Here is a 16,241-nt window from a genome sequence, read left to right on the forward strand (position 1 = left end):
TATACTGATACTCTCTTTGTAGTTGAGCCCTTTGTTGAATATTGTGGGCTGTGCGGGCCCAAGTTATCCCTGCTAATTTCCTCATATCACGATCCCATCTCAAGTTTGGTCGTTTGGTCTTCTTCTAGGTCTCTTAATTAAGAGACTGTACTTATTTAAAACTGTATTATAAATATTGTTCATCGATTGAGTATACAAACAGTCACCAACAACCAGTAAACAACAAAGACAAGCATCAAAAAGAAACTCAATCGCCATCGGAGGTTTGTTACAGCTTCTGTAAATCGTGGTAATAAAATACCTCCCAAGACAAAGGTCTATATATACGCACGCGCTTTCTTCGACACCTACATGCCCTCTATCTTTCAAAAAATCGTTCTTCGTAACCGCCTTTGCACCGCTTTTGCTGCCCACGCGACTCGTTCGCGGCGTATAGTAAGTATATCGAGCCAACAGCACACGCCAAAAGGCCGTGTTCCTTATTATTTCGATTTACTTTCGACCATTACAAGAAATAACAATAAAACTGAAACAATGGGCAGTAAATTCCAGTCAACTAGAGTCCAGAATAATGTCTATAACACTGTCGTGGGTTGGTTTCATGAAAAAAGCCTAGGTATTTCACCACTGAAAGAGAAAAAGTTAATTTTATATAAAAGACCACTGCGTAAAAACCAAATGGAAGCCAGCTTGTCAGCAGCTTTTGCAGCAGCAAAACAAATTAGGCAGAATTACTAAATCAAGCTACTCATGATTCATACTCCAAAGAAGCATTACTAGTCATACTACTCCCGCGTTGGATAGTTAAATTTACTAAACCATTTTAAATATGTAAATTTTTTTTAATGTCAAAAATTTGTGTCCTGTAACCACTATAAATACATTTTTGAAAGACACATTTTTAAATGCACATGGACATACGGAAATTCTATGAACTGTCCTCCTCACAAGAGATCACACTAAAGAAAATGATCTATAATGTGTGAAACTCTATAATCTACCCGGTTGAGTGCGCTTGGAAATTTCAAACGTCTTCTATATACATATAAGGCTTAAAGAACATAAAAACATACTCAAAGATGTTAAACAATGAAGTCTGGTATTGCAGACCATATGTGTGGTCCAAACTGGAGGTGGGCAAACATTGAACGAGTCGTTCATTTGAACGAGTATTAAAAATGAGTCGTGAGATTCGATTCACCTCTTACGTAGAATACGGTTTGTTCAATTATTGAATCGTGGCCAGCACGGATCCATAAAATTTGAGCGAATGAGTTGTAAAAAAGACTCTTTTCTACGGCTCTTTCTTTCAAAGTTTGGTGAGAATTGATTCATTGCTTACAATACGGTTTGTTCAATTGAATCGTGACCATAAAATTCAAGCGTGTCGTAAGAATTGAATCGGATTACAATGCGAATCGTTCGTTTCTACGACTTTCTCGTTCAAAGATTCGTGAGAATTGATTCATTGCTTACAATACGGTTCGTTTAAAAAATAAATATTAGAGTTATGTACTATGGGCTTGGGTACTCAAACGTTTGTAATATAAGTAATAGCAATGATAGAAATATAGATAATTAATTATTATCTTAGTAATATAAAATTTTACGTTCTATTATGCCAATTTTATATCATCATTATTTTCAGCTTCTTCAACCATTTTCAATTATGGTGTAGCCTCTCTCTCATACTATCTTTGTATATAGTTGGGCCCATTGTTGTCGATTGTTGGCTATGCGGGCCCAAGTTATCCTAATAATATCCTAATATCATGGTCCCATCTCAAGTTGGGTCTTCTTCTAGGTCTTTTAATTCCTCGTGGGTAATATGCTGTAATTTTTGTTTTCCATCTGTTGTCCGCTCTTCTTGTAGAATGAATGTAGAATGAATGTAGAATGAATGTAGGCTGTTTAGGAGGGGAGTTAATCACCGCGACCTTACAGATCTATTATGTGTTCTCCTTTCTTGAGTTATAACGAGTTATAACTCATCATACAGTCTCAGGGCTTTAACAGAAGCCAGTATCTGAGACGGCTCCACAGAGGCCAGCTCTCCATCCTCGACATCAGCCGTACCAAAGTTCATGGCACGAATGGTCGTCGTCTCGGCGTGGTGCACTCAGTGATAAGGTGTTCTGGTGTTTCCCGATTTTCCCCACAGAATCTGCATTCGCCGTTGTTTCTCAGCTTCAGCCTACTGAGGTGTTCGTTGAGGAGATAGTGCCCTGTTAGAAACTCCGTGACAATCCGAAGATTGTTTTTACTTAAATCAAGGAAAACCTTTGATTCTTGTAGTTTGTTCAAATGAAGGAATCGAAAGAGAGTATTCATTATAAGAAATTGAATCGCGTGTTTCGATTCACTGAAAATAATCGTAATTCCCACCACTAGTCCAAGCACCACAACATAAAATGAACAAAAACTCGCCAATTCTCAATAAAGAACCTCATTGGAAAAAGCGTAAATTTAAGGAAGCCGTTTTTATATCAATCTATTATAACATCTTTAGCAACCCAGTAAGAAAATTTCCAGAATATGGCAACCCTTATATATACGTAACGTACCAATGCTGGCGTTTTCGGACAATCTTACTGAACCCAACTTTCATCACGGGAGAATGCCTTGCTCTAGTATATAAGGTCTACAAATTTTGGATTTAGATAAGTTGACACTTGATAAGGATCAGTGATACATCTGATCAAAACTTTAGATAAAATTTCAAAATTTGAAGATATTTTATTTCTATGTATAAACTAAAGAAGAAAACATTCAACCAATGTAAACCACCAGTCATGACCTATCCATGCGAAACTTGGACACTTAAAACGGACATCATAAGAAAACTGCAGGTCGCACAACGCTCAATGGAACGAAATATGCTGGGAATAACCAAGAGAGACCATAAAAGAATAGAGTGGATACGACAAAAGACCCAGGTAATAGATGTCATCCGCAGAGTCAAATCCATCAAATAGCAATGGGCAGGACACCTGGTAGGATGAACGGGCAACAGATGGACCACAAAAATTTCAGCATGTTACCCACGAGAAATTAAGAGACCTAGAGGAAGACCGAAGCTAAGATGGGACCATGATATTAGGAAATTAGCAGGGATAACTTGGGCCTGCATAGCCAACAATAGACAACAATGGGCCCAACTACAAAGAGAGTATGTGAGGGACACTACACCATAATTGGAAATGGTCGAATAAGTTGAAAATGATGATGATGATGATGTATAAACTAATCATAATAATGCATTTACTATTGTCTACCACTTTCAAATAAACGTAACAACTCTATAATATGCCGGTTACTCTCAAATAAAAATACTTCTATTCTCCAAGGTTGACTCAATTAAAAATTAATTCGGTCGTGTGCTATTTCGATACGGCCCCAACAAATATCCACTGCTATGTGTCGAATCCGGGGAATTTAATAATAATAAGCTGGTTATCGTCGGAGAGACACCTAAAAAGCCGAATAAATATATCGAGGAACGCAGCCCGCGCGTTGCTCGTATCGGAGTCCCAGATAAAATATTCGTTTGTACCATTAGTGGCGAGCGGGCTGGGACAACAATGGGTACGTGGGCAGGGTATTAAATGGATTTGGCGACAGAGGGTTCTCCTCCGAGTATTTTTTCCGTCTTTGTTTTCTCTCCGACCTTAAATGGAATGGACAAGATAGCCTCCGAATGGCTTTACAAGAGAACCAGCCCGTTTTACGACCGAACCGCTACCAATTAGTTTGCCAAGATCGAACAAATGTTAAGCCAAATTGGGAAAAAAGTACCATACTGAAATGAGGAGTTTTCTGAATATTGACCAAATATGGCATTATAAATCTAATATAAATTCTGACTTCAAGAAAATTGCTCATCTCTTGGTTTAAGAATATAAAATGGTACCTTATCATCATTATTTGTTTTAATAATACAGAGTGTGCCGAACTTCATGGAATACTATACTCAACTGAAAACGATGTTACAGTAGGAAAAGAAATATTATTTTTGTTCACACACTTTCTTTTTCCTCATAGTCACGCAGATATGGCATCAAAACTACTTCACAAATAAAGCTTCAACGATATAATAATTATAGTGTATTATTTCCTTAGACTAAAACTTCATTATTTCCAATCCTACTGTGACCTTATTTTGATTCTATCAATTAGCCAATAACGTTTTGTTCATACAAAATTCGATCCACTAAAATGTATATCGTTTGATTACTAATTTTTATTACTCAATTTGTAAGATATCTATGAAGTTAACGTTATTCTTTTTGTTTCAGCGGTTTGTCAAAGCCATCTACAGACAAGGGAGTGACTCCGATATACCTCAGATGTTCAGCAGGAAAAATAAAATGGGTGTACCCACGAGGAGCGTTGCGAGTACTTTTAAGGTAGGAATTCATTTATTTAATGACTAAACCTATTCAAATAAATATATGTACGTGCATTTTAATTGCAAAAATAAAAAATTAGAATGCTTTGTTATTAACTTATATACATATCGGATCTATAATTTTTAACTTACTAAAATTTAAATAATTTAAGTTTTGGACTCTAATAACTCAAACCTCAATCTCAATCAATAATGTTGCCTCATTTTTTTTTTGTTTAATGCATTTCAAGGCTAGAGTATAACTATAATTAACAGATCAAATGACTTACCTGTAGGAAATTTGATCCTAATTACACGATCAGTTTTGTCCGAAGTACTACATAAAAGGAATACAAATAGAGTAAGTCTTGTCTTGCTGAAATCCGTGCGACATACAAAAATAAACGTGGCAACGCCGCTCCGCACCGTTTAAACAAATTTTCGTTTATCCTTTTTTACATTAAATGTAATAATTTTTTCCAGGTTACCAAATCAGGAAAGAAATTTCCGAGGCTGTATTAAAATACGCAGTACTGAAAAACCAGGACGACCAGTTGCCAGGGTGTATTTAGAAGGACCACGATCCTTGGTACCACTGTATACAGAAAACAACGGAGTAAAACCTATAAGGTATGGTAATGCTACCAAATCAGGGCCCAACTTAGACCCAGTTTTATACCTTCCAGTAAAACTTATGATAATCTAAAATCGAAACTTTAGTTTAAACTGGAAATTTTTGGTTTGAAAACCGAAAAACACACAAAATAAACAATTTTCGAACTAAACTCAATATTCATGTTGTAGTGTAACCTGAGCATATCCACCAGTAGAAGTTTAAACCGTAGACAATGGCTTAAACTTTAGATTGCGAGGAAATTTCAAGATTAACTACTACCTGAAGATTAACCAGAACTGGCCCTTAAAGTCAGTCGATTTCGTTAAACTGCAAGCTACAGTATTTGTTTTATTTTTTTGTGTCAGCAAATAATTTATATGTTATTAAGATCATGTTTTTCCTTCTAAATCATTGCATTGTATTTTTTATTATCCAGAACTGGAATATGTAGTATCAAATTATATTAAACGAAAAATATTCAGTTTAAACTTTGGATTGATTTTAAGTTTTGCTTAGAGTTGCCAACTTTTTGGACTATGAAAAAAAAAGGGGGGGGGTAAGCTGTTGATTGCGAATCGCTGATTATAAATCGTTACTTTAAAATGTTGAAAATCTCTTTTTAAAATCAAAATTGTTAAAAATAATATTGTCTATGCCAGATAATAGTATATTGCTTTATTAGGAGTAAAAATGATCATTTTTCTGGCGAGGCTGTACGTTTGACGACATTACAGACGATGCACAAAAAGTCATTTTTACTCTGGATAGAACATGCTACTTTTTTAAACTTCACAAACAATTTCAAACGTTGCAAATAATATAAAAATATTTAAAAGTAATACCCTGTAAGTAATTATATATCGAGAATGATCACTCTCGTTGAATTAAACTCTTTATGTCAGTTTAATAATATATTTTCGTACTTGTGTGCTTGGGCGATAAAGTGCTTTGCTTTTATGCCTAAGCATTAAAATGACTCTTTTGTATTGCTATCACGTCGAAAAAATTAATACTTTTGTAACGTTTTGTGACAAAAAAAACATTTATTTATAAATTTTATAACCTGTCTAATTAAATTTGGACGAAATAAATATTGCTGGCTGCTGTAGATAAATTTCTCAGGGAAAACACATAAATAAAAAGGACTTTTTAGGTCAAAAAAAGTCAAAAGGACAATTTGTTCCAAAAAAGGACTGTCCTTTACAAAAAAGGACAGGTGGCACCCTAGTTTTGCTAGAAGGTATAAAACTGGATCTTAATATTAATATAACTAAATAAAAAAAACTTAATTTAAACACAATCAATTACAAAATATAATATCATTATTTTTAGTACTTTTTATTTTACAGCGTAATAATGGACTTTAAATAATATTAATGTTTTCTTTATAGATGCTTCAATAGCAAGAAGGGCCAAGCTGCCATCTACATTGAAGCCACAGACGAGCGATCTTTTGACAGACAAGCTATAGAAATAGAGTACGATCTCCAACAACTGCCAAAGAATACCTATGGATACGATCCAAATGAAGAATGTAGACCTTGCTCCAAAGAAGAACTGGCACATATTTTCTGTACCAGCGATTTAGGTAAGATTTTGTAACATATTTTTAACTCTTAAAAATTGAGTGTTTGATGAGTGTTCTACTATGACCATTCTACACATGTTTTTGGGGCACTCATTGTTTTGGGGTCAATTTTATAATAATTGTCCACCACAGGTCAGTTCTGGTCTGATAAATGATATCGATAAGCATGGTTCGGCCATTTCTACACTAAATGTACAGGGTTGTTATAGAAAATAATAATTAATTTAGCTTAGTTTCTTGAACTGTAATATTTATAAATTATGCAGAAATTCTTGGGAATGCAGTTCAGTTTAAATAATAGACAATCATATCTATGTCATATTATATTTTTCTAATAGACATTATATCTATGTCATATTACATAACTAAATTATTAGAAAAATATAATATGTCATAGATATAATGTCTATTATTTAAACTGAACTGCATTCCCAAGAATTTCTGCATAGTTTGAAAATTATAATTAAATATACTGGGTGTCCCAATATTCCATGGACGTAGAACTACTACGTATTTTTGAAATCAATATAAGTTCATTGGATACAATTTACCTCTATACAAAAGTGCTTCGTTTGTCCGGTAGAGGGCATCAATCTTTAAAAAAAATAAACATATTTTTTTAGATATTCTAAGAACCGTTATTCCGATTTGAATGAGTCTATGTTTTGCTAAGTGCTTTAACCTCTGTCTTTCACCAAAATCAAGAAAAAGTACGGGAATGGTAAAAACTATATATACCGGGTGCGTCTCAAAAGTTAATTTTTTTCAGATAAAAAAACGAGATTTGGTATGTTAGTATATGACATAAATTAAGATTGATTGACGTATTCAATTGTTTTCGGACACTACTTGTTTCACCGGAAATGACTACAACTTTTGATTTTTAAACGACACCCTCGGTATTTTTTTACATTATTCGACAGAAAATGACACTTTGAAGAGAATGACATATCATATGTCAACTTTAGACACTTTTGCTTAAAACAAATTTGTATTTTAAATTTCAATCTAGAGTGCCATGGCTGTGTTAAAAATACTAATTTTTAATCAAGGAGCCTTGGAAAAATAGATTTGATCGTCTAATGATTTAGTGTCTTGTTCTGGTCGGTTCAAAGATGCCCAAATGGTATTTTTAATAATATCTCAGTTTTTTCAAATGGAACGAGGGTGGCTTATTAGCATATTTGGAAAAGGCATTTTTTACGAATAATTTGGTACCACACACTTGGCATTTCGAGTCAAATTGTCGTTATGAACCACATTTTGCAATTTCAAATAAACCATATTCGAAAATGTCAAAAATTTTCATATGGGATGTCATTCTATTCAGAGTGTCATTTTCTATCGAATAAAGTAACACTAATACCGAGGGTGCCATTCAAGAATCAAAAGTTGTAGTCATTTCCGGTGAAACAGGAAGTGACCGAAAACAATTGAATACGTCGAAAAATACTTCCAAAAAATGTTTTTTGTCACATCAAGCTATAAAGGCGCATACAATCTATTATGCTCTAATAATCTAGTTGGCGAAAATATAGAATTTTATGTTAGTATCACAAATTATGTTTGACAATAAGCTTCATAAAAAGCTTAAAAAGATTAATAAATTTTGAATTAATAATTGTTTTTTTTTGATTGATGACAAATGATCCCTCTAACTGACAAATGAAGCACTTTTGTATAAAGGTAAATTATGTGCACTTACTTTGATTTAAAGAATACGTAGTTGTTCTATGTCAATGGAATATTGGAATTCCCTGTATATTTTGTAGGTTTGCTTTGGAAAAATACATTTTTCAAGAATTTTTCTCTCTAAGAATTTCCTAAGAATTATTTAAACAAATACAAGATACCTACTTATAAAATGTCCAAACAATACAAGTTTTATACTTTGAATATATCTAACAACCTATCGGCTAACACTTGTATTCTTTTACAGTGACAAGAGGCACCATCCACTCCGTAGAAAACGACAGGAAAACGGAAACGTCTCAGGTATCCGTCAAAATCACCAAACTCATTCGCCACACATCGGCGGACGAGTTCTTCGAAGAGATCGAGACCAACAACGTCTACATCCCACCAACCATGCACAAGCACGTCACACTAAACGTGCCCCAACATTGCGGCATCAATCACGGTTTGGGCGAATTCGTGTTCATGGCCAGGCGAAAACTGGGGGAATTGTCGCTCCTCTGTGCCCCTAGGCTGGAGACCTGGGCTGTCTTGGTGAGCGAATTGAACGAAGGGGGTCGGTCGCACTGCGTGTTGAAAAGTTAGCAGCGCTGGAGTGTGACGTTCTCGATTTGTTGTGATTTTAATAGATTTATTTGAGAACTTTTTCGAGCTGTGATCATCCTGTATATAGGCCATTGTATATAACGATATTGAATAGTGTACATTTTATAAATACGTTTAAAGTTTTTGATTATGGTTGTAAGAAAATATATAGTTTCATTTCTAATAGAATTCCTGACAGTTTGATGTGCTTATAGTTTATTGTTTCTTCTATAGAAATGATTAAGAGAGTTCTACTAACTACAAATTGTTTATTATCGACATTATCAACATACAATGAAATACTCCAAAATACTATTTGCTTGTGAATTAAACTGACAGACACAACTGTCACTGTCAAGGATCTTGTCATTGGACAGATTATAGTTTAATATAAAAAACAACCTAATTTAATAATTAAAAAAGTTAATATTCTAAAGTTTACTATACAGGGTGGTCAGAACTGTATTCCGGAAACTTCGGCAGCATATTCTGCAGATAAAATAAGTAAAAAAAGTTCTTATAAATGATGTCCTAAAATGCCTAGTTTCGGAGATACAAGGTATAGAAGTTTCATTTTTATTTCGATTTTTCCCAAATAATTTCTGAAATAATCAATATTTGGATAAAAATTGGTGTTTGGGAGTTTTTTACATGAGAAATTTGATTTTGAAATCAATAAGACTCCTGTTTGTAGGGGGTGCCACCTGCATGTGTTTTAACTGTTTTGAAGAGTAATAACTTTTCGTCCGTACCTGTATAAAACTGCTGAGTGAAAAAATATACAATTCCGTGACTTTTTACGTAAAAAATGTCTCTTGGTAAAAATCGCTACGAGCAACCGTTGTCAAAATATTTAGAATGGAAATAGTCAATACATGTCATTATTGACAAAAAATAAACATGTTGAGTATAGTTATTTGACTGAAATAATAAATTCGGGAACATTTTATTTTTTTATATTAATCATAATTTTTTTTGTTCATCAGTAGTTTTATACAGGTACGGACGAAAAGTTATTACTATTCAAATCAGTTAAAAAATATGTACGTGGCCCTCTACAAGGAGGAGTCATGTTCACACCAAAATAAAATTTCTCATGTCAAAAAACTTCCAGACACCAATTTTAATCCAAGTATTGACGTTACTTCATAAATTATCTTGAAGAAATCGAAATAAAAATGAAACTTCTACACGCTCTGTATCTCCGAAACTAAGCATTTTTGGACATGCATCTATACGTGTATACCATGCATACAGTTCGAACCACCCTGTATACCTCTATTCAAAAATAAAATGCAATTTTTCATTTCATCTTCATGATTTTGAAAACAGAAAGATGGAGTCTTTGATTTATGGGAACATCAATAATTTAAGGAAGATTATTTCATGTCTCTTAAATATTTAGTATTTTATTCTTATTTACAGATAGCATAACAGTATGTCTTTACAAGAGGAAAACTTTTCACGAGAGGAAAAACTGTTTTATTATTGATATTTTCAGAAAAATGCATTCTGTACAACAAATTTTGCTTGTTCTAAACGTTTGATTTTTAGGACTTTTTTTAGGAAACAAACGTAAGAAATATATGCATTTTGAGCATAAAATAAATTTAGGCCTTCGTAATTATATTAATTTATGATCATATGATTCTAGTTTTAAAACAAATTGTTAACTAAAAGCTGTCAAGAAACTAATTACTATAACAGTACTAGAACTTTATTCTAACAATCATCAAAATTAAGTCTAGGATATTATAGGTATTATATTTTACTGGCTTGTTCATTACTTTGTCCAAATTTGTAAAATGAAATTAGGACAATTTCGAGTATTATTAGGAGAAACAAAAATAACACAATTAGAGATAGCAAATATGGAAAACTTATAAACAGGAAATAAATTTAGATCTCATTAAATTATAAACACAAACTAATCGATAACAATTATAAACTATAAAATTTTATATTTCATAAATGGTTGGGTCCTTTAATGGAGCTATGGTACACATTAATATAACGGTTACATTATTGAGAGTATAACTCTATATCAATTTGAAAAGCAGCTTAGATTAAAGACCTTTAATAAGCAGGCTGTTCAACAACTTCTGATATAATTTGATCGTTTTTGAGGACACTAATTATCAAATTCTTAGTAAATGGTCAGAACCCTGCGCCTTCACCTTTATTCAAAGCTGTTATACAAAATTAAGTATTTATTTTTATTCACAAACCATTTTTTTACATTTTATTCAATGAGATTTTATCAAATCATATTTGAAATAATTTTGGTACCTAATTTTTTTAAATTAAATACCCGTTTATTTTGTAATATTTAATTTTTTTATTCTAAATATGTTCTTATCCTTAAATCTATCTTTCCTGTGATCTTTATATGGTTACATATTTTCTATATTATTTTTTTTTTCGATTTTAATTTTTAGTGATTTTTTTAAATATTTTATTCTTTAATTTTGAATTTTATCTTTTCTAAATAATGGTTTTTAGGTAATACTCGAAGAGAAAAGTTGAGATATCCTGTTATAATATTATTTTTTGTTTATAAGTTATTTTAGGTGCAATATCGAACAACGATATATAATGTAAAAAAATTGTACTTATAATTATTATATGTTGCTTCTTGTGATAATAGAGATATTCATCGTCATTATTTTAATATATAAACATAAACTTTAGTATATAGAATTTTTATATACATAGTTTAAATATAAATATTATTATTTTATTTGGATACAACGCAATATAAAAAAATATTAGCTTGTATCCATGTTATTTCTTTTATCTGAATTCTATGTGCCAACTTATAATTTTCATATATTTCAGATTACTATCTCTTTCTATTTTATTGTTTTTTTTTTAGTTTTATTTGTGGTTTTATTTTTGTAAATTCTACCTTGCCATAGGCCTTATTAAAAAAAAGAGTGTATACGACCATGAATAAAATTTTTCTGTGATAATTGTGCACAAAACCATTTTATGGTAGGCAATGCCTAAATGTTTGGTCTCCGTAAGAACAATAATATAGATTATATTGTGTGCTATATAGATATAAAGATATTTTGTATATATTATATTTTTAGATTATTAAGAGTTAGTTTTATAAAAAAAGTTTTTTTTATATAAAAATTGTAAATATTAATAAAGAGTTGTTAATTCAAAGCAGAATTTTGTTTATCTAGTTATTTAAACTAATTTGCCCTTGTCCCTAATGATGGAAACTAAAAAAACAAGAAGTGGATTATGATGCTTGAAATACTTTAAATAATTATGACATATTTTGTACAGGAAATAAATACCTTAGAAAAACAATGTACAATATGTGCCAATTAGAAATGAATTGTATGGTTTACTTATACAGGGTCCGGCAACAGTGCGTCGGGCATCTGTAGCTACTAGAATAAAAAAGTTAAAAATGTTGTTTAAGTGTAAACTTAAAGTATGTATTTGGATGTATTTCAGGAAAATATGTTAACCTCTACAGGGTGGCTCAAATAAATGTGAGTGGAGAGGGATAATTTTTTTGAACGGAACACCCTGTATATTATAGCATTTTTGGCTTCCTTTCAGATCACTTTACATAATCCTACGATATGACTAATTATATTTCGATGGTTTCAGAAATATTAATAAATAAATAAAAAAGATATATTAAGTTTCAGACTTTTTAAAAAAAAATTATTAAAAATACAAGAACTGTACTGAAATCAAAACTATATTAGATATTTACTTTAGATGGTCTGTACTTACTTTGCTCTAAATATGGTAATCGTAAGTCATATAGGGTGTTCAAAATTCTACGCCAAACTTTCTAAAATATAAAATCATTTTTCTTCGTTTTTTTAAATGTGTATATTATTTTTTCAATAGATGGAGAATTAAAAAATGAACATTTTTTGTATTTAGAGTATTTCAAAATGTTTAACGGTTTCGCATATATTCGAGGTTTTATATTTCATACGGCATTTTCCACAGTAACTTTTTATCAAAGCGACCCAATGATTTTTCTCGTATTTTGCGTATTTTACCGTTGAAAGAGCCATATGAAATAATACTGCTTGTATCTGCGAAACCATTAATAATTTTGAAATACTTTAAATACAAAAAATATTCAGTTTTATCTCTCCATCTAATAAAAAAATAATATAGAGGGTGTTCCATTAAAAAAACGAAGAAAAATGATTTTATATTTTAGAAAGTTTGGCGTAGAATTTTGAACACCCTGTGTGATTTATGATTACCATATATTTAGAGCAAAGTAAGTACAGATCATCTAAAGTAAATACCTAATATAGTTTTGATTTCAGGACAGTTCTTGTATTTTTAATATTTTTTTAAAAGGCTGTAAAATATATATTTTTTATTTATTTATTAATATTTCTAAAACCTTCGCAATATAATTAGTAATATCGTAGGATTATGCAAAGTGATCTGAGGGAGCCAAAAATGCAATAATATACCCTGTATATTATTGCATATTTGGCTTCCTTTCCTAGCTCCGTTTAAAAAAAATCATCCCTCTCCACTCACACTGTTTTGAGCCTGTAGAGGTTAACAGATTTTCCTGAAATACATACTTTAGGTTTGCACTTAAACAAAATTATCAAGTTTTTTATTCTAGGAGCTACAGATGCCCGACGCACTAACGGACCCTGTATATGCTTATGTAAAACCAGTGTCAAAAAATTGTTATAAAGCCGGCGGACTGATTCTGCAGGGGCGGCAAACCGCCCTCCTAGATGCTGTCCGCCCGGGCGCCCCTAACCCACGCTACGCCACTGTGTAAAACATTAAATAATTAATTTCCAGATAAAATTGTATATTACTCTATAGGTATCTCATAAAATATTGCAAACCGAGGTACTGTATGATCGAAAAAAAAGCGGCGTCGAAGACGGCTGGGGAATGACAATCAATGATAATTTTGGCAAGATCACTAAAAATTGAAATAAAATTTTTCAAGAATAATAGGATGTTCCAATATTCCGTGATCGTAGGACTACTGCGTTATTTTTAGGATCAAAATAAGCTGACTGGGTACAATTTACCTTTATACAAAAGTGCTTCGTTTGTCTGTTCAGCGCATCAAACTTTAAAAAAATAAAATCATTTTTTATTATATTTTAAGAACCGACCTAAGTACCTGGTAGATGCACTCTTTCTCATGTTTACGTGATTCCGGTTATGTTTTTGTGAAAACAGTTTTTAGCATAGTTCCAGACTTGAAAATAGGTATTATGTGATACTTTTTGGCTATATTCGTCTGATCGATTCTGATGCTTTTATACAGGGGTGGATGGAGAAGTGGAAACCGGCCCGGGAAAAACAGGCAACCGGCCCAAATCCACAAAAACAAAATAACCATAACGAAGAAACATATTTTATTTATTAATATATAAGTAAGGATGTTTTTGGCTAGTGCGAAAAACCTCTTTTGCCTCCGGTTTAAAAAAAATTGTCTTGATCAAAATTTTAGTAAATACCAATATTTGGTCGGACATATGAATTTTTACTACAAAATGGTTCAGTTTTACAGAGTTCTACTGCTTTATTTCCATTATCGATAACGGTAATTTGATCTTGAATAAGCTACGATTTTGAGAAACTTTAAGACTTCCTGATTCATTCAGTTCAGCTGAATTCAGCTGGGTGCAAATATTTTCAGGGGTGGTATATTTCGACCCCAGGAACATGTCTATGAGTTTTTTTGCAAAAAAAGATGTTAAAAATCGAGAATTTTCTTTAAGTTTTCCTGTATATTTTAGAAACATTTTTAGAACTTCTTGTTCACCGCAAATTTTCCCATGGTATAGTTTCTTAGTCTCTGATATTACTACACTAAAAGAGATGCAAATACCGAAAAATTGAGGTGGCTCAAATTTTTTTAAAAATAAATCTATTTTTTTTAATTTACAAACTTTAATAACTCGATTGGACATAAGTCCAATTTTGATAAAGATAATTCATCATTGAAATTTGATAAAGAGAATATATTATGTTTATTTTATTGAGATCTACCAGCCCTGAAAATATTTGCACTTATTGACTCACCTTGTATAATAAACATTTTCAAACCGAACAAACAACAGATGATTATTAAAATTATAAGTGTCCCGGAGCAAGACATTTTACAATAGTTATTTTAGAAATTGGTGTTTATGTTTAAAAGCAACTGACGATTATACTGATGCAAATTGATTAGTTAGTTATGGAATCACTAAGGATCTTACGTCACTTTAGTTAGAAGATTAACCATTTAATTTTTGCTAATCCAATATTTTTTGAGCTCTGATCGGGACCGGCCCACCGGCCCATCTTTCCACCGGCCCACCGGTTTTTTTTTTCCCGTTTTCCCATATGGCCCATCCACCCCTGCTTTTATATATGGAAGACGCGCAATATATGTCATGATGATAAACAGCGCCCTCTACCTATGACAGAAGAAAACTCTACCTAGGTAGAAAAGCTCTTTTAAACGAGCCTAGTTTGTTTAACTTCATTAGCCCAAACCACAGTTATCCTCAATAATTAATATCAAAATTGGAGAAACCGAAGTGATTAATATATATATAAACCACCGGCACAGCCCTGGATTAATGAAATCTCCATCATGAATATATCGCATCCAGCTGTAGTAATGGGTGACTTTTGGGTGACTTCAACAGTCACTGCGTTGCATGGGGCTACAGTGACACAGATGTCAATAGCGATAAGGTGACAGATTGGACGGAGGCAGAAACATTGCCTGGAAACTTATATGGTGAAATTTTGATAAAATAATTTAGTACACACTAAAAACACGGTATGTCGCTAGTGGTAGGAAGAATAATTCTTAGAGGTTACTAGTTTATTTGGATGCCTGTGATATGCATATACAGGGTGTTTCCTAATTAATCTAAAAAATAAAAAATCGTTAGAAAACGAATTAAGGCGGGCTCTTAATAAGTATATTTATTTTTTTCTCGACAACCGTTTGATGAACAAGAAAAACTCAAAAGATCAATTTTGTTGAAAAAGGATGGCCAGTCAAGAAAAAAATATATTTTCTTTAAAAAAGAAGTGGTGTACCATTTATGTTAAGCATAAAAAATCGATTTTTTTAAATTTTTAACACCCTGTAGATCAGAAAGGAAGTACTTTAGACCCAATGGTTATATAAAAATTGTTTTAAGAACACATGAAGAATCACACCATAATTTTTTAGACTAATTCGAAAACACCCTGTATATTGTCAAGTTGACAACGACTGCTGATAAATCAAAAAATACCTTTTCAGTGAAAAAAGCTTGATTTTCGCAGGGAAAATTTTGATTTTTATTGAATTTGGGCCTGCGTTTGCAAATACTCGTTTGTTTTTT

General features: G+C 32.0%; 1 protein-coding gene across 1 annotated transcript in view; it reads left to right on the forward strand.

Moving 5' to 3' along the window:
* Positions 1 to 9,090, forward strand: part of LOC115878490 (meteorin-like protein) — a 142,375-nt gene extending 133,285 nt beyond the window's left edge. Inside the window, exons 2-5 of the mRNA XM_030895018.1 lie at positions 4,296 to 4,406; positions 4,871 to 5,017; positions 6,395 to 6,591; positions 8,531 to 9,090. Coding sequence (XP_030750878.1) covers positions 4,296 to 4,406; positions 4,871 to 5,017; positions 6,395 to 6,591; positions 8,531 to 8,871 — 796 coding nt within the window. The 3' untranslated portion in view covers positions 8,872 to 9,090. The remainder of the gene's footprint in view (positions 1 to 4,295; positions 4,407 to 4,870; positions 5,018 to 6,394; positions 6,592 to 8,530) is intronic.
* The last annotated feature ends 7,151 nt before the right edge of the window (positions 9,091 to 16,241 follow it).

The sequence above is a fragment of the Sitophilus oryzae genome, unplaced genomic scaffold (genome assembly GCF_002938485.1).
Source record: "Sitophilus oryzae breed Bouriz unplaced genomic scaffold, Soryzae_2.0 scaffold_1515_pilon_pilon, whole genome shotgun sequence".
Taxonomy (NCBI): Eukaryota; Metazoa; Arthropoda; class Insecta; order Coleoptera; family Curculionidae; genus Sitophilus; species Sitophilus oryzae.